The sequence below is a fragment of the Diabrotica virgifera genome, chromosome 9 (assembly GCF_917563875.1).
Source record: "Diabrotica virgifera virgifera chromosome 9, PGI_DIABVI_V3a".
Taxonomy (NCBI): domain Eukaryota; kingdom Metazoa; phylum Arthropoda; class Insecta; order Coleoptera; family Chrysomelidae; genus Diabrotica; species Diabrotica virgifera.
Window position 1 is genome coordinate 183950947 of NC_065451.1, and position 22388 is coordinate 183973334.

The 22388-nt window shown below is 38.4% G+C and overlaps 1 protein-coding gene across 7 annotated transcripts in view; it reads right to left on the bottom strand.

The window, feature by feature from the left end:
• LOC126891831 (ryanodine receptor) overlaps positions 1-22388 on the bottom strand; it is a 285318-nt gene that overhangs the window by 141669 nt on the left and 121261 nt on the right. For 4 of the 7 annotated variants that reach the window (XM_050661140.1, XM_050661142.1, XM_050661138.1 and 1 more), the window contains 4 exons: positions 21706-21843; positions 21491-21643; positions 18425-18819; positions 1376-1727 (listed from right to left, as the gene is read on the bottom strand). In XM_050661140.1, coding sequence (XP_050517097.1) covers positions 1376-1727; positions 18425-18819; positions 21491-21643; positions 21706-21843 — 1038 coding nt within the window. Of the gene's footprint in view, positions 1-1375; positions 1728-18403; positions 18820-21490; positions 21644-21705; positions 21844-22388 lie in introns of all 7 variants that reach the window. The other 3 variants (XM_050661137.1, XM_050661136.1, XM_050661143.1) reach the window with 1 other exon arrangement.

Sequence of the window (22388 nt, forward strand, 5' to 3'; positions counted from 1 at the left end):
TGATCACAATAAATAAGAGAGTTGGTAGATACCAATAAGAAAGCCTATCGAATCTGATTACAAACACAAAAATCAGAAGACTAGATAACATACTTACTGGAACAGGGAAGTTAATAAAACTGTGACCAAAAGAAAAAACGAAACATGGGATAAAAAGAATGTGTGTACTTTGTACGCACGTAAGAAGTTATACTTCTATTATATGATTTCAACAAAATCAATATACTTTAAACAGTTTATTTATATTTTATTTAAATATTAAACTAATTTTAATACTTACTACTTATCAAATTTTTTTTTAAAGCAATACCAAAAATTAAAAAATAAAAGAAAAAAACACACACAAACACATTGAAAAATGCCACAAAGAAATGATTTCTGAACAATAATTGTTGCCAAAAATTTTAACTAAATACGTATTTTCTGAAAAAAATTATATAATAATATACTTACAATCATAAAATGTATAAAAAAATAGTAACTTGCATTGGGGATCGACCCACTTCCTGTCGATCGAAAATCAAAGTGCTTTCACATTGCGCCACCTTCGCGTATCTGTCATGTGGGAATAACATATACCAACTGAACGTTTACACCATAAACTTTTGACAGTTGTTTATTACTTATATGAATTTAATCAAATTAGTTTGATTTTTGTGAAATTATAGGAATATTTTGTGGAATTTAAGGAATATTTTGTGGAATAACAATATATTAGGTGAATATTGGTAGAAATTTTGATGGTAACTAAATTACGTAAATCAAAGCATTACATAGTATTTTGGTAGATTCATTTTTTAGTAGGATACTGAAACATTTACAATTATTACGTACCTGTCGCTTTTAAAAACTATTTAAAAAGTCACTACAATTATAAACTTGCTTTTTTCTCTGCCATCACAACAATAAAAACTAATATACACAACATTTGTTTATCTATAATCTCCATATTGAACAATTATTGACAGATGATTTTAACACCCAATCAGATCCCGTATAACGTTTGAGCGACTAATACCATACTGTCGGTGTGCGCATGTGCCCGCAAAAATAAAAATTCACCCTCCTGCCTAAAGAAGTATAATTTCAAAAAATGTAAAGAAATAAACAGATATATGGGTGGAACTCGAGTATCTGAAGCATGGATATGTATGGGAAACCACAGAATAGATCACAATGGAACGGGGAGGTTAATCCCCATAAGTATATCGGAGTGGGCAGAATACTGCAAATCCCTATTGACGGAAGAAAGACCACATTGCGAAATAAATTACAGAGAAAATATAACATTTTTCGTAAAATTAAAAATAAAAATTTTTACCATATATGTCCAACTTAAGTAGACTGTATATATGTAGTAATTAATTTTTCTTACCTAAACATTTCTTGGACCAATCTAGCCGTCTCAATCTGAGTCTCTTCGGCCCATCTTACAATAGTATCTATCAGAACCTTCCTGAAAATCTCCTCTGGAGTTTTCTTCTCGGGTTCTTCAACCTCGCTTTTGTTCTCTTCTTCCAATTCTTTAACGGCGTTTATCAAATTATACAACTTCTTAAACGGTCCAGGCTTAACAGCTTCTTCGGGATTTTCTTCTTCTACCGGAGCTAAAAGAGCTTGGAGGGAAACGTGGATCATGAGTTTTTCGTGGAAACCGTTCATCTTTTCGCATAGATCTTCGCCTAATGGACAGTTTTCTTTGTCTTCTTCTTCTAGGTTTTTAAAGCCTAAAATATCGGAAAACCGTAACAATAAATTTGGCGGTTTTTGTTATTTAAGCCTTTGAGGAAACATCGAAAACTCTGGAACTATAACACATTGGTTTTAAGTTTTGTTGGATATTAACAAACACTGTAGAAGTTACATTTTAGTTGTGATTTCAGTTGTGATTGTGAATTTATTTAAACCGAATATTTTTTTAAGGAAATTTCACAGAGAAACAGGTCAGATAGTATTTTGATTTCGAAAATCGACATCTAAGCGATTAGACCAAGAGGCAGCGCTGAAAAATCTGTTGGAATTTACTAAAGCTAGATTTTTCACGGTTGATTACTGTGAGTGTGTAGAGAAACATACTGCGGTCGGTCAAGCGAAACGTAGAACAGGGGTTACTGAGAGGCTGGGGTTGCCTTCCTACGAAGGTAATTAAATCCATTTACTAAGGCTGAAAATCAGTACACACATTCTAAATTGAATATAAATAAAAGTTATTATAGTCGGTAAGCTGTATGACGGGACAGAGCCGGTCGGTCGGTCCCAATAGTCTGTTGAGGAAATGAAGCATTTTGGCTCGCAATTTTTTCGTCCAGCATGGATTTACTTGAAATTTTCACAGAAGGTAGGGAATAGTCCAAGATCATTTTCTATATCATACCGCTATCATATGCTAAATCCTTGGGGGTGGTTGCCACCCCATCTCGGGGGTGGGAATTTTTTATTACATTTTATTACATAATTTATATTCATATTACAGGAAAGAATAGTAGAAAAAATATGTTGGAACATGAAAGGAAGCCCTAACACAATTTGGAGAAAAATGGCCAATATTATTAGAGAGACGGCTATTGAAATACTTGGGAAAACGTCAGGAAAGAAGTTTGAAGATAAAGAGACTTGGTGGTGGTCAAATGAAGTACAAGGAAACATAAAAGAGAAGAGAAAATTATATAAAAAGTGGCACGAAACCAGATCGGACATAGATCTTCAAAACTATATGGTCGCCAAAAAGGAAGCGAAAGTAGCAGTAGCAAAAGCTAAAGCAGAAGCGTATTCAAACCTATACGATCAACTTGATACCAGGGAAGGCGAAACGAAGATATATAAAATAGCCAAACAGAGAGCAAAGAAAGCAAAAGATTTTAATCAGATTAGATGTATCCGAGATGAAAATAATAAAATACTAGTTCACGAAAGGGATGTCAAAAAGAGATGGAGAAAGTACTTTGACAGCTTATTAAATGAAGAATTTGACAGACAGCCTGTAGAGTCAACGGAGACAGTAGCAGCAATGGTCACCAAAATAACCAACGAGGAAGTGGCTCAAGCGCTTCAAAAAATAAAGAAAGGAAAAGCGGTAGGACCAGATGATATTCCTGGGGAAGTATGGAGAGCATTGGGAGAGACAGGAACAAGGTGGCTAGCAGGTCTATTTAATAGAATTATGGAAGTTGGACAAATGCCAGACGAATGGAGAAGCAGTATACTGGTACCTGTTTACAAAAACAAGGGAGATATACAACAATGTACAAACTACAGGGCTATAAAACTGCTTAGCCACACCATGAAAATATGGGAAAGAGTAATTGATAGACGGATACGTGAAGAGACCGAAATATCCGAGAATCAATTTGGCTTTATGCAGGGTAGATCAACAACAGATGCAATTTTCATTATAAGGCAGTTGATGGAAAAATACAGGAGTAAAGAAACAAACGCTCATATGGTATTCATTGATCTTGAGAAAGCATATGATAGAGTTCCTCGAGAGATTCTGTGGTGGGCACTCAATAAGAAAGGAGTCCCTGGTGAATATGTAAAGATTGTGAGGGATATGTATGAGGGAGTAACGACTAGTGTTAGGACAGGTGTGGGAGAGACTGATAAATTTCATGTGAAAGTAGGATTGCATCAAGGTTCTGTGCTTAGTCCGTATTTATTCTCATTAGTTTTGGACCAGATAACAGCGAAAATACAGGGTAACATTCCATGGTGCTTAATGTATGCTGATGATGTCGTGTTAGTAGGAAATAGTGAAAGAGACTTAGAACAAAAACTGGAACAGTGGAGACAAACTCTGGAGGAAAAAGGTTTAAAACTTAGTAGGACAAAAACAGAGTATTTGGAATGTTCATTTAAAGATGGAGCTACTACAAATAAAATGGTATCTTTGGATGGTGAAATGATTGTAAAAAGCAATAGTTTTAAGTACCTAGGATCGGTATTACAGAGTAATGGAGAAATAGATGGAGATGCATGCAGTAGAATTAGGGCTGGATGGATGAAGTGGAAAGAAGCGAGTGGTGTGTTGTGTGACAGAAAAATTCCAATGAAGCTGAAGGGAAAATTCTATAAAACAGCCATAAGACCAGCTATGATGTACGGAACTGAATGTTGGGCAGTGAAAAAGAAAGAGGAACAGCGAATGCATGTGGCGGAAATGAGAATGCTTAGATGGATGAGTGGAGTGACAAAGAAGGATAAAATTAGAAATGAGTATATTAGGGGAAGTCTAGGTGTGGCACCAATTGATGCCAAAATGAGAGAGCATAGGTTAAGATGGTTTGGTCATGTTCAACGTCGAGACGTTAACCACCCAATACGAAGAATAGCTGAAGTGCAGATTCCTGGAAGGAGTAGGAGAGGAAGACCAAAGAAGACCTGGGGGGAGACGATAAGGCAGGACATGTTGGTAAAGGGGATTAACATTGATATGGCCCAAGATAGAATTGTGTGGAGAAATGCAATTAGGGAAGCCGACCCCGCATAGGGATAAGGCAAAGAGAATGATGATGATGATGAATAACCATGTAATTCGATGGAAAAAGTGATTCTAAGAAAAAAATGTTTTTTACATTTTCTTCGTAAAACTAATATTTTTCGAGTTATTCGCGCCTGAAAATAACAGTTTTTCGACGAAAAAATCGACTCTTTAGAGGGTTTTTTGAGAATACCTCGAAAAATATTCTATATATTTTTAGCGATAAAAAGTTTCTTCAAAACTGATTTTGTAGAATTTTTAAAGAGCTATAAGACTGTGTAAATTAAATTCCGTAAGATCCCTTAGTTTTTAATTAGGGCGGGTTTAAAGGGCTCGAATAAGGGGGCGTTTGCTGGTAAATAGAGGTTTTAAACAGCTATATCTGGCTAACTATTCACTGTAATGAAAATCTATGAACAGGGTAATTTTAGCCATTAAAAAAGATACAATTTAGTAGTTTATAATTTTTTTCGTATCTTCAGGATTTTCGGAGATATTTTAAAGTAAAAGGTAAAAATACCAAATTGCAAAAAATTAATTTTTCTTTAAACTCCAATTTTTCCAAAATTAGGCATTTTAAATAGGTCAAGCTCCTTGAGTGTATTGATAATATAAATATAAAAGGAACTACAGAAAGATGAAAACCAATTTTGAATTAGGAAGGTAGTTAGGGGGTTGTTTTCACTGATTTTTTCGTAGAGAAAAGCAGGTACCGACATTTTTTTGATTATGAGTCACTTAATTTTCATGCTAGAAACTTTAAACTCCAATTTTTCCAAAATTAGGCATTTTAAATAGGTCAAGCTCCTTGAGTGTATTGATAATATAAATATAAAAGGAACTACAGAAAGATGAAAACCAATTTTGAATTAGGAAGGTAGTTAGGGGGTTGTTTTCACTGATTTTTTCGTAGAGAAAAGCAGGTACCGACATTTTTTTGATTATGAGTCACTTAATTTTCATGCTAGAAACTTTTTATTATTTTTTTAAAGGTCTAATGGTATACTTGAAAAAAGATTATTTTTAAGCTTTCCACGAAAAATGCAATTTTTTTCCCATTATTTGGCTTTGAATATTTCAAATTGTGCATTTGACGAAAAAAGCTAACCTTTAACATGCCGTATCTCGGTTTGTGTTGGTCTTAAAGATATTATTGGAAAAAAAAATTTTGTGTTACTAAAAGATATAATTTTGACATCTACAGTTTTTTTGATTAAATGCATATTTTTCGAAGTGTTCTCAAAAAACCCTCTAAAAAGTCGATTTTTTCGTCGAAAAACTGTTATTTTCAAGCGCGAATAACTCGAAAAATATTAGTTTTACGAAGAAAATGTAAAAAACATTTTTTTCTTAGAATCACTTTTTCCATCGAATAACATGGTTATAATGTAATAAAAAATTCCCACCCCCGAGATGGGGTGGCAACCACCCCCAAGGTTTTAGCGTATAATAGCGGCATGATATAGAAAATGATCCTTGGACTATTTCCCACCTTCTGTGAAAATTTCAAGTAAATCCATGCTGGACGAAAAAATTGCGAGCCAAAATGCTTCATTTCCTCAATCGACTATTGGGGCCGACCGACCGGCTCTGTCCTTTCATACAGCTGACCGACTATAATAACTTTTATTTATATTCAATTTAGAATGTGTGTACTGATTTTCAGCCTTAGTAAATGGATTTAATTACCTTCGTAGGAAAGCAACTTTGATATCCTCTCAGTAATCCCTGTTCTACGTTTCGCTTGACCGACCGCCGTATGTTTCTCTACACACTCACAGTAATCAACTGTGAAAAATCTAGCTTTAGTAAATTCCAAGAGATTTTTCAGCGCTGAGTCTCCGTCTAGATACAGACGTTTATTTCTGTAAAAGTTTGTGATATTTTGCCGACAGCTTTTCGTGCCATAACCAAGAACAGACGAATTGCACCCTATGGTGATGCCTAAGGCACAATGAGGCAGTATTAATAGACATTTTCAAAAGCTTTGAGAAATCGATAAGAGACTTACACGAATCAAACATTCCATTAGGAATGAAAGGCTTTACTTCTTCTTTAGATGCCGTGTCCATATTCAATCATTATCTATCACCATTTTACAGTTTCCTGAAACCTTTCTCTATAGGTTGCTGAGCGAAATAATTCTTCTACTGTAAATATATACGATTGTCTAATACTATGTAAGCATGAAAGTTTTTTTTTCTATCAATTCATCTCTTTTTCCCCACTTTTCATCATAATTGGAAGTGTGCATGATCTGCGTGATTCATCGATAGCACCACAATGCGAATGCTTCTAATTTGTGAAGCATTGTGGTTTTTAATGTGCACGTCTCACAACCATATAGTATGATAGACCACACATAACCTTGCAAAGGACCTGCATCGGCAGGTTTCGGTTCCATAAAATATAGACTTACGTGCATAGAAATCGGCCCACTTAAAAATTTGGTCATTTTTGATGTCTCATATTTCCTAAACCTGGCGGCCGATTTAAGTGATTTTTTTAACATGTTATAACCTGATTCTTTAGCAATACCACTGTAATAGTATTGTTGCTAAACAGTTAAATTTTCATTTATACCGTGTGTACCAATTAAACTGTGTTTTTTTCTCAAAGTTCGCATCGCCCTGTGGTATATTCTAGCATTTACAAAATACTGAAATTAAAACCCAACTATAGCCTTAGGTTTTCTTAACATTCTGTTTTTTGATTCATTCGTTTATGTTGGATAATAAAAAAGTTAGGTACTTTAACGACTGGACATATTCTTCATCAATACACGGTGTATCTAAATAAATGTGACAAACTTTAAGGGGTAATTCTGCATGAAAAAAATAATGACAGTTAGCTTTATAAACGTGTGTCCGCAAATGTTTCGTTTCCAAGGTACGGGATGTTGAATTTTTTCTTACAAACTGACGATTTATTTTATTGCTTTAGAAACCAGTTGAGATATGCCAAAGAAATTTAGTGGGTTTTAAGAGGTAGTTATTGCACATTTTTTGACATACAACTAAGAAATTAATATTAACCTTTAGCGCGCATGCGTGTAATATGACCGATCATATTACCCGTATGCACGCTAATGGTAAATATAAAATTCTTAATTTTATGTCAAAAAATCCGCAATAACTATCTCTTATTTCTTACTACCAAATTTCATTTGCATACCTCAACTGGTTTTAAAGCAATAAATAAATCGTCAGTTTGTAAGAAAAAAATTCAACATCCCGTATCTCGGAAACGAAACATTTGCGGACATACGCTTGTAAAGCCAACTGTCATTATTTTTCATGCAGAATTACCTCTTACAGTTTGTCGCACTTATTTAGAAACACCGTGTATTGATGAAGAGCATGTCTAGTTGTTAAAGTACCTAACTTTTTATTATCCAACATAAACGAATGAATAAAAAAACATAATGTTAAGAAATCCTGAGGCTATAGTTGGGTTTAACTTCAGTGTTTTATAAATGCTAGAATATTCCACAAGGTGATGCAAACTTTGAGAAAAAAAACACAGTTTGATTGGTATACCCGGTATACAATGAAAATTTACCTGTTTAGCAACAGTATTATTACAGTGATATTGTTAAAGGATCAGGCTATAACATGTTCAAAAAATTACTTAAATTGGTAAAAAAGGTTTAGGAAATATAAGACATCAAAAATGACCAAATTTTTAAGTGTGCCGATTTCTATGCACGTAAGTTTAGTTTCCAGGTCATAAAAAAATGTTGCTCTAGCAGCACATTTTCCATCGCTATTCTTCAGGTTTCTGGGGACTTTTCGAAGCTTTTCTGAAGACTAAAATACGATGCATTTATTTTGACCACGAATACATATGCAACACGTAAATATGCATGAAAAAAAGAGTCTCTTTTCGGATGACTAATTCTGAGCAACTTTTGTTCTATAAAGTTTTTTCACCAAGTTAATACTTTTCGAGTTATTTGCGAGTGAATATGTTAATTTTTCTACAAAATAACCACGTTTTCAGACGGTTTCAGACCGTCATATTCGTCAAATTCCAAATCGAATATTTTAACGTGCCATAACCAAAAAACGAAGCACTTTTTTGGGAAAAACTCATTTTAACTTTTTTAAAGTGTTCAAAAAATGCTTATTTTTGTTTTTTTAAAAATTTTTTTGGATCAAAAGTAAACAAGTTACGCTCAAAATAAAGTTGGTCCCTTTTTTTGGTAAGAAATCGAGAAAATCACCCCCTAATTAGCATTTCAAATGAACTTAATTGTTACCACTTCACAAGTTTTTTACTCGCGTATGTATTGATCTGTAAGTTTCATCGGTTAAAAGTCCTTATTTTCGAAAGAGCTGTAGTTAATAATAGGGCTTGAACGAGTCACTTGTCACGAGTGTATGCAAATTTAGAAACACCGAATCTTAACCAATTTTTGTCTGACAGAAAAACAAAAAATACAAAATATTCCGAAATGTAAAGCCGACTTTTTTTATTGTTTAAAATTTTTGGTATCTCTAACAATTTTTAAGTTATCTTGAAAAAAAGCATTTTCAAGCAAAAAGTTTTTAGAAATTTTACTTTAAAACCAATTTTTTTAAAAAATAAGCACTTTGAATCGATGAAACTTACAGATTATATAAACACAACATAAGTAAAGTAACTTGTGAAGCGGTAACGATTAATTTCATTTAACTTGCTAATTGGGGGGGGGGGTGATCTTCCTGATTTTTTTGCCAAAACAAAAGAGACCAACTTTATTTTGAGCGTAACTTGCTTACATTTGATGCTAGAAATTTTTTTAACTCTGCTTTTGCTAGTTATAAAGACCTAATATATACACCGTTTTTTTCACTTTTTTATAGGCTATAGTTTTGCCACCACATGCGGGGCTCTGTGGTGGTCGAAACGCGTTTCCCTAGCTACTCGTGGGATCTATATGTATTCGTCACAAAACTTAAAAATCGCGGGCAACCAGGGCGACAAATCTGGAAGGAATCGAGGCCTATACCGGAGGAACTCTATCGAAGATCCTTTGGGACTAATTTTGAAGAGAAAGGAAAGAGAGGAAGCTACCGCAGAGGATAGTATTTATAAAAAGAGAACATGTTACGAGGCAGTCGAGCTAATCGACTACCTTGAGGAAATCTCCGGTATCCTATACAAATGTGAAAGCGCTGTCAGAGACCATAGGACACCGAAACCGGTGACAGATCTTATCAAGAACCTAGTGAAGCGTCACTCCATGCAGAAGATGGACCTTGTGAAAATATGGCTGAACAAGCATGCCATGCTTCCAGTAGAGAAAATGATGGTCAACACGGAGACTCAGGTGGAGACGGGGACGCGGGAAATAAGTACCCAGACGGATGCCTGGCATGGACCGCCTGGGGCGGTCAAAATGAAGAATATGGAGGATATACGAAGTTACGAGGACTTCTCGAGGTGCTCTCGGTTCGACTGGACCGAGAGCATCTTTAGGAAGACGAACATAGTGGTACAAAATCCATTAGACTCGGGGTGCAAAATAAAGGTGGTGGTCCCTGAAGCGAATGACCCTACGATGACGCAATCTATACAAAGATTATTCAGGGATAGATACCCGGCCCTCTCCACCCTCAAGGGAGACTTTGAGGTAATGGAGAATACCTCTACGGTCAGGATAGACGGGGAGAGGAGGACCACAGAGGAAAAGATCATCAAAGCCAATGCGAAGACCCCAGAAGACATCTGGACCGTTTTGGAACAGGTTAGGGAGGAGGCGGCCCCAGGGGACACAATTGCACTCCATCACCTTAGCTACATGGAGGTGAAGGAGATGAGGAAGATGGCAGAGGCGATTTTCGCCAGTACGGATGTCGGTAGAGTACAAATCCATACAACAGCGACCAGAAAGGACCGGCAGACGTACGGCTTCATAGTCTCAAAAAAGGATACCTCATACTCCCAATTGCTGAGGGGGGTGGAAAAGGCGGTAGGGAGCTCCGAGGCTAAGGGGGCGATCCGTAGCCTCAGGAGCACGCGTGATGGGAATCTTCTCATCACGTTGGACAAGGATCAGGGAGCGGCAAATGCGATAAGGGGTGCCATAGTAGGCAGTGAAGGAGGAATGGCTGCCAAATTAATTGGTACGGAAAGACAGACAGTCATCCACATAAGAGGGATGACTGATAACACCGAGGAACAGCACATAAAAGACGCAATCGCAATGGAGGTAGGCTCCTGGGAACCTACCTTCATTATCAGACAAATAAGGCCTATGAGGAACAGCACAAAGGCCGCGACAGTAGTGCTGAGCCAGGCAGCGGCAGACCGCCTGATGAACATTGGACATATTAAGATAGGACTCGCTCGGTGCGACATCGAAAAGAGGCACGTAGTCAAGAGGTGCCAGAAGTGCTGGAGTTACCTCCACGAGACGGATAAGTGTGACGGGCCAGACCGCACGGGGTGCTGCCAAAACTGCGGCGGCAGAGGTCACATCTTCGAAGCATGCAAGGAGGAAGAGCATTGTGTGATTTGCGAACAACCCCACCGAATAGGCAGCGGGAGGTGCCCAGCCTTCCGGGAAGCACTGCAGAAGGCGAAGGCGGCGGAGCCCGAAATGACGAACTTACCGCCGACGCAGAAGAGGAAGCGCCCCGTGAGAAGAAACAAATCCACAGTGCAGCAAGAGAAGCCCATGGAGGTGAACACGGTACACTCGAAAGAGGCTACCCAAGAACAACAGAGTAGACAGACGCGACTTCCATCGGCAGAGTTATTAGAGAAGATGGACGATGAGGTTTTCCACGGGAGCTCCTTCCCGGAAAGTGAAAATATCATGGAACAGTTCGATCGGCTGCTGGAGGATGTCACGGCGGGGTTGGAACCGCCTAGAAAGGCGATGCCCACACCATCCACCTCCACCAAGGATGAAGCCAGCACGTCCACACCATCCACCGCCCGGAAGAGCGTCCCCACAATCGAGGAACTCCTCACCTTCACGCCGCCTCCCCCCTTAATCACGATAACACCTAGCACAGAAAGCGCGCCAATCGTAGACCCTCCGCCGCAGGAGGCCTCCGAGGACAATAGTAAGGATAATGTAAACACTATTAATGATGAATAGGGGTGACCCATTCTGTTCTGAAAAATCGAGTTCGCATTCGCATATGGTCCTGCGGGACTGTTGGGCGGGTAACTTCCTTACTCCAGCGCGATGGCGGCAACTGCTGGTGGGCGTATCAGGATCCTCCAGGTTAATGTTGGAAGGGCCAAGACGGCGCACGACTTGGTCTATGCTAAGGCCTTGGACATCGGGGCGGATATGGTTATTGTACCGGAGCCCAACAAGAATATTGCTAGTAGGTTTGGGTGGGTGCAGGATTCGCTCTGCGATGTTGCTGTCCACCTTATCAATAAAAACTTGGGTATAAGAAAAATAACAAGGAAGGAGGGTGTAGTGAAGATCAACCTCGTTGATGTGGCCATAGTGGCCTGCTACATCTCTCCTAACGTCAACATGACGACGTATCAGGATAAGGTGGATAGTATCGTGGATATGGCTACGGCGGAAAAGGATTTCGTCATTGCTGGAGACATCAATGCGAAATCCGTTCTATGGGGTTCCCCAAGGAACGACAGTAGAGGAGAGGTATGGAATGAGTGGATCTCCGCTCTCGATTTGGTCGCCGTAAATAACGGGAAACATACTTTCGAGAGGGGGGATTCGCGCACCCATATCGACGTAACGCTGGTGTCGAATAAGTATGCCAGCAAGGTCACCTTGTGGGACGTGTTGGATGACAATCTTTTCACGTTCCACAAGTATATCTCCTACGAGATCGGCTCCAAAGGGTCAATCGGTGGCGGCAGAAAGGTCGTGACCTTCGATAAGGTAACGTTCGAACGTAGAGTCAGGGATCTCCGCGAGGAGGTCCGGGACTTCGATGGCCTTAGAGGGGCCATGATACGCGCGCATGCGGCGAGCACGAGGCGCAGTCTGGTTCCGTATACGGTCCCGTATTGGTGGAACGAGGATGTGCAAGAAACTCGTAAGATCTGTTTCAGGTTAAGACGCATCGCACAGAGGGACAGAACCCCTCAATCAAGGGACACGTACAGACAGGCCAAGAAGGAGCTTAATAAGGTGATTAGAAGGTCCAAACGTACGTGCTGGACGAATCTGTGTGATGCGCTCGAGGAGGATGTATGGGGAGAGGCCTATCGCATCGCCACTAAGACCCTCCGGGTCGAAACCCCATACAGACTCACCGAGGAGAGAACAAGAGAAATCGCGGACATCCTGTTCCCCAGGAAGCCTGATCTGTTCTTCGTGCCCGCCGAGTGTGAGCATCCGGAAGCTGTCACTCCCATGGAACTCGCCTTAGCAGTAAACGCGATCAAGGTTGGCAAGTCGCCGGGCCCGGACCGTGTTCCGCCGGAGGCCGTGAGGATCTTGGTGGCTGCGCAGCCAGAGCTTGTTAGGAGGATAATGTCCCGTCTCCTCGCGACTCAGTCCTTCCCAGACGTTTTGAAAAAGGCGCGCCTCGTTTTAATCCCAAAACCCGGAAAGAATCCGGAAGAGGCCAGTGCTTACCGACCGATCTGCCTTCTTGACAGTCTAGGCAAACTCTACGAGAACGTAGTAAAGAACCGCCTACAAGCGGAATTGGATGCCGCCAACGCCATCTCTGATAGGCAATTTGGATTCAGGAGGGCCAGATCGGCGGTAGACGCTGTTAAATTCATAACGGACGGGGTGAGGACCACCTGGAGGAGATGGGCGGTCACCATTATGTTTGATGTAAAGAACGCGTTTAACTCGGCAAATTGGGGACATATAGTCCGTAGGATGGAGGCCCTCAATTTGTCGAGTTACCTAATAAATATCGTGAAGAGTTACCTGTCCGACAGACTCGTATCGTTCACGGGAGGCGAGATCAAGTTGACGGCGGGTGTTCCACAGGGGTCTGTATTGGGCCCAACGCTGTGGAACATCCTATACGATGATGTCCTTAAGATACGATTCGGACGTGATTGCACCGCGGTCGCGTACGCCGACGACCTGGCTATCCTGGTAGCCAGCAACTACTATTGGGAGATCGTGAGCACCGCGGAAGAATGTTTTAGACGGGTGGATGCCTGGATGCGGGCGAGCGATCTTGAACTTGCGGGTGCGAAAACAGAGGTGGTCATCCTAAAGGGGCCTAGAGAGATGCCGGACCTGTCCTTTCGGTTCGGAAATGACAGGGTCTCTCCGAGTCTCTGTGCCAAATATCTTGGCGTAGACCTCGACAAGGGACTGAGGTTCACCAAACACCTCACAAGGGTGGTAGGGAAGGCCGAGGCGCAAAGCGCAGCTCTCCGGAAAATAACACCCAATATCGGAGGGCCGAGCAGCGCCCGGAGAAGACTGTACCTGCACGTCGCACAGTCTACTCTTCTCTACGGGGTCCCGGTCTGGGTCGGGGTTCTGCGTCATCGTAAATACATTGATATGCTAAACAGGGCACAGAGAAAACCTCTTCTAAACGTGGTCAGCGCTTATAAGACCACATCTACCGTGGCTCTACAGGTGATTGCGGGCGCCCCCCCCATCCACCTCCTGGCCAGAGAACGCGTCTACATGTATGAGCATCGGCATGGCCACTTACCAGATGTAAGGGCAACGGCGCGTCAACGGCTGTTGACGGACTGGCAGGAGGAATGGGAGGCGGAAATCACTAAGGCCCAATGGACTAAGAAACTGATTCCAAATGTAGAGTCATGGTATACCTGCAAGTTTAAGAGGACGAATTTTTTCTTTACGCAATTTTTGACCGGGCACGGGTCCTTCCGGGCATTCACCCATAGGATCGGGAAGGCGGAAGATGATCGGTGCCGGGCCTGTTCGGTTAGGGAGGACGCAGAGCACTGTGTTTTCCGGTGCGGCGTGTTCGCTGGCGAACAGGCCAGGCTGTACGGCAGATTCGGAGCCGACGTAAACCCGGAAAATATACTGCAGCGCGCCACAGGCAGTAAGGCGGACTTCGAGTTCCTCGTGGAGATCGTGACGCGCATCATTAAACGGAAATCTGTGTTAGAACGGCAGGAACAGAATGGGAATTAAAAAAAAAAAAACGGTTTTGGTAAGGTAGGTTTCTTTAGGGTATAGAAGCACGTGATGCCTATATGGTGTAGAATAGGGACGGTATAGAACAAGTGTGCAAAAAAAAAAAAATTTACAATATGAAAGTAGATTAAATATCGGTAAAAAAGGCGACCCTTACTTCAAGGGACGCCCCCAATGATCCTTTTGATCTCTTCCTGCATGGTTTTTTCGATCCTACTAGGATCAGAGAGTGCTCCAATGAAGCCCTGCCGCATCTGGTAGGCATTTTTCAGGCAAGGCCGTCACCTGCAGGAAGAGACACTACCTCTCCCCTACCGCGTTTAGGTAGCGGGAAGAGAAAAAAAAAACATGAACGCAACCCCTACTTACCAGTAGGTTAGATCCTCCCCATCTCCTACCGCTCCTAGGTGGGAGTATGGCCATGAACATTTTCTGACATTTTTCTTCTTCAGGCAGCTTGGGATATCCCCATGCATCGCTCTCTACAGAGCCCGTCCAGGGATATCCCGGGTCGGAAAAGGGGGTGGTTTTAGTTGGTAGGCGGCTGGCTATGGGGTGCACGCGGGATGCACTGATCACATGTGGTTGATGCATCCTAGCGTGTTCTCCTCTCCTGTCCGAGTCCAACAGTACTAGGGACACCTTCCCTAGTCTGCTATGAGCGTTCCCCTCAGTCAAAAAAAAAAAAAAAAAGGCTATAGTTTTGCTAAGAATATTTTTTTCGACAAAATGCTTACGTTTTGAGTTATTTGCGAAAAACCGTCTAAAAACGTGGTTATTTTGTTGAAAAATGAACATATTCACTTGCAAATAACTCTAAAAGTATTGATTTGGTGAAAAACTCTCTAGGATAAAAGCTGCTTAAAGTCAGTTTATCCATTTCGGGACTTAACTTGGACATATATTTTTTCACCCCCGAGATGGGGTGAAACTCACCCTCAGGGCAAAAGCACACATCGACGCCATATAACTTTTTCTTTGACATATTAGCTATGCGTATGCCAAATTTCATGTCAATCCAAGCGGTTTTTTAAAATCTACAGCAAAAACCGTGAAATAATGTACTATAAATTTGACCGGGGCCACTTTTCCATAAGGAATGTTGCGGGGTCCTTTGTTGAAAACAGTAACACTATAAATAATTGTTGAAAATAGTTCCCAATGTGTTATAGTTCGTTAAACACTGTGCATAAAAAGCGTTAAACAAATCTCGCAAAAAATATATACATAAAACAATATCCCAAAATGGTTAACAAACTTTCGAAAGTGTTTCGAATACTCAAATAAGTCCAAAAATAAATAAGAGACAGCAAACTACTGATATTTACTGAAATAAAAAATAATGGAAATAAATAGAAGCTAGAAAGAAAACTCAACGTCTAATCTACTAAACAATTCCAAATTGTATTAATCTACTATAAAAGAAAACCGTTCTTGATGGTCGCAATAAGAACCAACACTATCACAAATACATAAAAAATTGACATACGTATTTACTTACAGAAGAATATTATATAACTTAACTGGGAAGTGTTAAAATTTTATCGATTGTGTCGAAAATTAAAAAAAAAACATATTTATTCCATCGCATAGAATCATTGAAAGAAGAAAAATACTTTGCATTACATCGAGAAACAGAAATATTTTTGTAACATTTAAATTTATCTAACACATAGCATGCAGTGTTAAAGTTTTACCTATAAAGCCAATTATTGATTGCCAATGAAAACAAAATGGTTATTTTGGACGAAACATCAAATAACGAAAAGAAAAAGAAATTTTAATGCTAGCTTTACACTCTTAGGTATTACTAAAGTGGTCCCGAAAAAAGACTTCGTATTTGCTTCGTTATTTGATAAGAAATTGTATTGAAAATATATTTAATATTTCTACGGTAACTTGATCTAAATCGATCTAAAACTGTCATTACAAATTCCTGATTCTTACTAAAATAGACATTTTTTATATCTTCTTTTGTTAACTAAGTCAACTCATAGAAGAAGCAATATATTTCAACAATAACAATATTGTAGCGTTTTATAATTGTCACATGTTTGATATTTATATTTAAATTAACCTCAAACTTTCTGTGGTGGTTCGAATGTTACACATTGGCGCCCACCTTTTCTGATGGCTATTTATTTAAATGTGGGCACAATGGTGCCCAACGTGGGGAATTTGACATTATCCATTTTTTGTAAAAAAATTCTAGTATTAATTTTTTGTAGATTTTTTACAGATAGTGCTCCCACTATCTTCCGTATTTCTCCCCTCGTTCTACTAGTATTGTGTCAAATTTTTCGTTTAATAAACTATGAAAGGGTGTATTCTACAACACCATTCATTGGAAATATTTGTATACGCTTTATTATTATTTAATTTGGAAGATCTTTGTCCAACCTATTATCCTGTCCCTCTTTATACAATTTTCTATTTTCTTTTATACTGACTAATAAAGTCGATTTGCTTCTTCTCCTTATGCAATCCACTAATGGATGTTCGCGATCACGTTTGACCATTTTTCTCTATCCCTTGCAGTATGTATTAGGTCTCCTGTGTTTCTTAGTCCTGTCCATTGTTTGACATTACGGAGACATGGCATTTTCTTCCTTCCCACTCCCCTTCTTCCTTCGATCTTTCCTTCAATTAAGGTTTGCAGAAACTGGTATCTTTCGTTTCTAATTAGGTGCCCCAGGTATGCCGTTTATCTGTTTAATTGTGCATAGCAGTTGTCGTTCTGTACCATTTCTTCTCAGGAACTTTAGGATTCGTCGATAAATCCACATCTCAAATGCCTCTAGCTTATTCATTGTGTTTATTTTTAAAGTCCATCCTTCCATGCCATATAGGAGCACCGACCATATATAGCATTTCGTGAATCTTAGTCTTAGGTTCAGGTCAAAGTCAGAGTTCGTAAAGACGTTTCTGAATTTCATGAATGCACTTCTGGCCCTTTCTATCCGTCATTTAATTTCCATATCCGACATTCAGTCCTCACATAGCCAGGTTCCCAGGTACTTAAATTTTCTTACGCGCTCTACATCTTGGTTGTTATATGCTCGTCTTGCATTTTGATGTTGACATAATTGACGGCTGATTATAAGAAACTTCGTCGTTTTTATGTTGATGCTAAGTCCGCGCTATGTTCTCCAATTTTATTAAGAAAGTTTTGGAGGTCTTCTATATTGTCTGCTATTAAGACCCAATCATCCGCATATCGTATATTATTGACCCAGGTACCATTTACATTGATGCCGCTTTCGCATTCCTCAAGAGCTTCCTGGAAGATACTTTCTGAATATAGATTGAACAGTAGTGTCTTACACCTCTGAGAATTTTTTGAGCTTGCGTTTTTTTCGTTATCCACCTTGAAGACAGCTGTTTGATTCCAGTAAAGAGCTTCTATGCAGCGAATGTCTTTTTGATCTATGTCGAGTTGTTTTAGTATATGTACGAGCTTATGATGTTGTACTCAATCGAAGGCTTTTTCATAATCTATAAAGCACATCATTTACATCTTTCCTTTGATCGTAGCAGTTTTGAGCTAGCACTTGGGTTGCAACTAGTGCTTCCCTGGTACCCAGGCCTTTTCGATTTGCTACAATTTACAAAAATCAATTCCTCTGACCTGCAAAAAAATCAACTGAGGAAGTCAAAGAAGCTCAAACAATCGTAGACAACTACAAAAAATGTTTAGATATCTATCAAGAGATGTAGAAATATCAAATAAATTCTTCAATAAGATTTATGTTAGATATTCGCCGTTATCACACCGCCGTGTTATTTTAGACCCGATATTAACAAGCCTAACAACAATTATTATACGCCTGTCAATTTTTTCAACGTACCTGATATTCTCTTGAACTTACACAAAATGGCGTTCATCTGTTCTCTAGGAGGACATCTGAACTCCCTGGTCTTTTTCGCCGCCACAGCTGATGGCAGATCTGACTGTTTAATCTCGATATATCTTCTCAGTTGATCGGTCTGTAATTCCCCGACAAAATCGTGACTGAACGCTATGATGGATTCCACTCTATGCCTGAGTTGTATGTCGCCCAAGTGGTGGAGTAAGTAACACATTTGTAACTTGGCACCTTCCGCCATTTTCATGGATAGGAGACCTTTGCGGTGTTCGTCTTTGCCGTCCTTTTCGAAGGATGGATCCCAAGTTTCTGGACAAACCATTATGAGAAGTTTCTCGACGTCTTCGTCACGTAGCATTCCGACCAGCAGTAGTCGGTCAACTAACTTCAAAAGTGGCCTAAAAATAAAAAAATAAATATTTTCAAATTCATTCTACTCTCGAATGCAACCTATTCTAAAAACATGGACGCCATCAAGATTGTATTCGGGAGGCGCATCTAATCTATATATACTATTAAACAATATAAAATATAGAACTATACATATATAGCTATGTATCTCAATGAACCTTCCATTTTAACGTCTTAAAAAAATATGTTCGTATTTAATAAAGGCGCTGAGAAAATATGCACTTTGTAGTCTTCTAATCTGTACTGTAGTACAGTTCACCAAATATAGCTGAAAGTGTGAAAATAACTACGATCATGATGCGCATTCGTCAAACGACGGACCTCGCACTCGCACTGACTGTCCAGACCATTTGTATGTGCGTTCTCACTTCATTGTTAGCGCAGGCAATGGGGAATTTCACACTTTCAGCTATATTTGATGAACTGTACACTGCGCGTCGGAGAAAACGGGCACCCCACAAAATGGGTCATTTTTGATATCTCGAATTTCCTAAACCTGTTGTCCGATTTAAGTGATTTTTTTAATATGTTATAGCCTTATTCTTTAACAATATCGCTGAAATAGTATTGTTGCTAGACAGTTAACTTGTCATTGTGTATCGGATGTACCAATCAAACTGTTTTTTTTTTTTCTTAAAGTTCACCACACCCTGTGGAATATTCTAGTATCTATAAAATACTGGAATGAAAACCCAACTATAGCCTCTGGTTTTCTTAACATTCTCATTTTTTTATTCATTCGCTTATGTTGGATAATAAAGTTAGGTACTTTGACAACTAGCGATGTTCTTCATCAATACAGGGTGTTTTTAAATAAGTGCGACAAACTTTAAGGGGTAATTCTGCATGAAAAAATAACGATCGTTTGCTTTATAAACATATGTCAACGGACGATTTATTTATTGCTCTAAAACCAGTTGAAATATGCAAATTAAATTTGATAGGTTCTAAGAGGTAGTTATTGCGCATTTTTTGACATACAATTAAGAATTTTATATTCATCATTGGCGTGCATACCGGTCATATTAACGTTCATATTACCCGTATGCACGCCAATGGTGAATATAAAAGTTTTAATTGTATGTCAAAAAATGCGCAATAACTACCTCTTAAAACTTAAATTTCATTTTCATATCTCAACCGGTTTTAGAGCCATAAATAATTGGTCAGTTTGTAAGACAAAATAATGAAAAGTAAATTTTTGTAAGAAATGTTTATGAAACAAACGGTCGTTATTTTTTCATGCAGAATTATCCCTTAAAGTTTGTCGCAGTTATTCAGAAACACCTTGTATTGATAAAGAACATGGTTAGTTATTAAAGTACCTAACTTTTTTATTATCCAACATAAGCGAATGAATCAAAAAGCAGAATATTAAGAAAACCTGAGGCTATAGTTAGGTTTTAACTTCAGTATTTTATAAAATGGATTTTATATTGGATGCAAAGTGCTCAAAATAGAGCACAATGGACAAAAATGAGGGAGGCTTATGTCCAGCAGTGGACGCAAAGGGCTGGATGATGATGATTTTATAAATGCTAGAATATTCCACGGCGTGGTGAACTTTGAGAAAAAACACAGTTTGATTGGTACAGCCGGTATACAATGAGAAGTTACCTGTTTAGCAACAATATTATTACAGCGATATTGTTAAAGAATAAGGCTATAACATATTAAAAAAAAAGAATGTGTGTGTACTTTGTACGCACGTAAGAAGCTATACTTCTATTATATAATTTCAACGAAATAAATATACTAAACAGTTTATTTGTATTTTATTTAAATATTAAACTAATTTTAATACTTATCTACCACTTTCAAAAATTTTTTATTAAAACAATACCAAAAATTAAATAAAAAAAAGAACATGAATCGTCCGGACTCGAACCCGGAATCTCTTTTTCTCTGGTAGAATGCTCTACCAACGAAGCTATCATCGCTCTGTATACGTGACATCTCGAACATAATTACAAACACGGTGACAAGTAGATCATGTGAAATATAAAGATGATATTATAATACATATTTATTATCTTACTCCCGAGGAGGACAAATCCAAAGAGACAAAAATTATAATAAATAATATATTTACTAAAAACACTAATATATTATTTTTATACCTTATTTGCGCTGATACATGCATAACTTGAAAGATTAGCAACGAACTCCATACTGTCTGTGTGCGCATGCGCCCAGAATAATGAAAATTCACTCTCAATCACGTCTAAAGAAGTATAACTTCAAAAATCACTTAAATCGGACAACAGGTCTAGTGACGTCTAGAACGTCAGAAAATGTATATAAACCGACAGAAAGTTGACAGTTTATAGAACAGCTGTATTTGAAGTTCATAGTCCTTATTGTATTAAAGTTGTAAAAGTTATAAAGTATTATAATATTGTCGGTGTTTGAATAAACTTTTTTTAAAGTAGAGTAACAGTAGTATTAATTAATGTATTTATCGTATGGAAAAACAATTATTTTAAATAGTTTCATGACAGTCACATGACATGAGTTACAAAAGTTACAAACTACAATCAACACATCTATTCACGTGTTCTGTGCATGTACGTGTTTACAAGCTACATTTCTTTCAAGTAAATATACTATAGTACCTTAACAATAGAACATAGTTGACCTATAAATTTTAGAACTTACAAGAACAAATTTTCGTTGGATCCTCCAATAGGATCTCTGTTGTGGACTTGATTAACTTCAACCGATTCTGCTAGGGCTTGCATTACATAATCCCTGACAACGTCCAATGGGAAGAACGGAGCGTACAGGTTTTTGATATTGTCAATATTCTCTCTAGAAATAAAAAAAAAATAATACAGAAAATGGAGTATAAAAATGAATGAGGTTTTTCTTACGTAATATCAGACATCTTCATTACGGGTTGGACGGATTCTACTTTTAACTTTCTCAAACTGTGTCCCATTTCTGGGTCGTCGTATAAGTCTTTGAGATCTTGACCGATTGGAATTACATATTCATTCTTACAAACTTCCCTAAAACAAAAATATAACATATTAACAAACCAACTTTAAAAAGCATTTATTGGAATATTGTTACGTTAGAATGGTCTATACATCACTTCGATGGGCAGTCATACGTTCTTCGAGAGTTATTTTTGTTTGACCAATATATTTCAAATGACAGTCTTTACAAGAAATATTATACAGTGATGAGCGCGCTAATAACCGGCAAAATAGCACAAAAGATGGAAAACGTGTATTACGTTGTGAGATAAAAAGAAATAAAACTAGTCGAGTTGGGAAATTTAGCGATATTAACCAATAAATTTACATTACATTGATTGTTTCCAATCTTTACAAGTATCAGAGGAGTATGTCAACTAAAACTGTCACTGTGACAGTGGTAGTTGCCAAACTCGTGCGATACGTCTAAAGGTGGGAAACAATCAATATAATGTAAATTTATAGGTTAATGTCGCTAAATTTTCCAACTCGATTAGTTTCATTTCTTTTTATCTCACAACTTAATACGTTTTCCATCTTTTGTGCTATTTTGCCGGTTATTATCACATTCGATT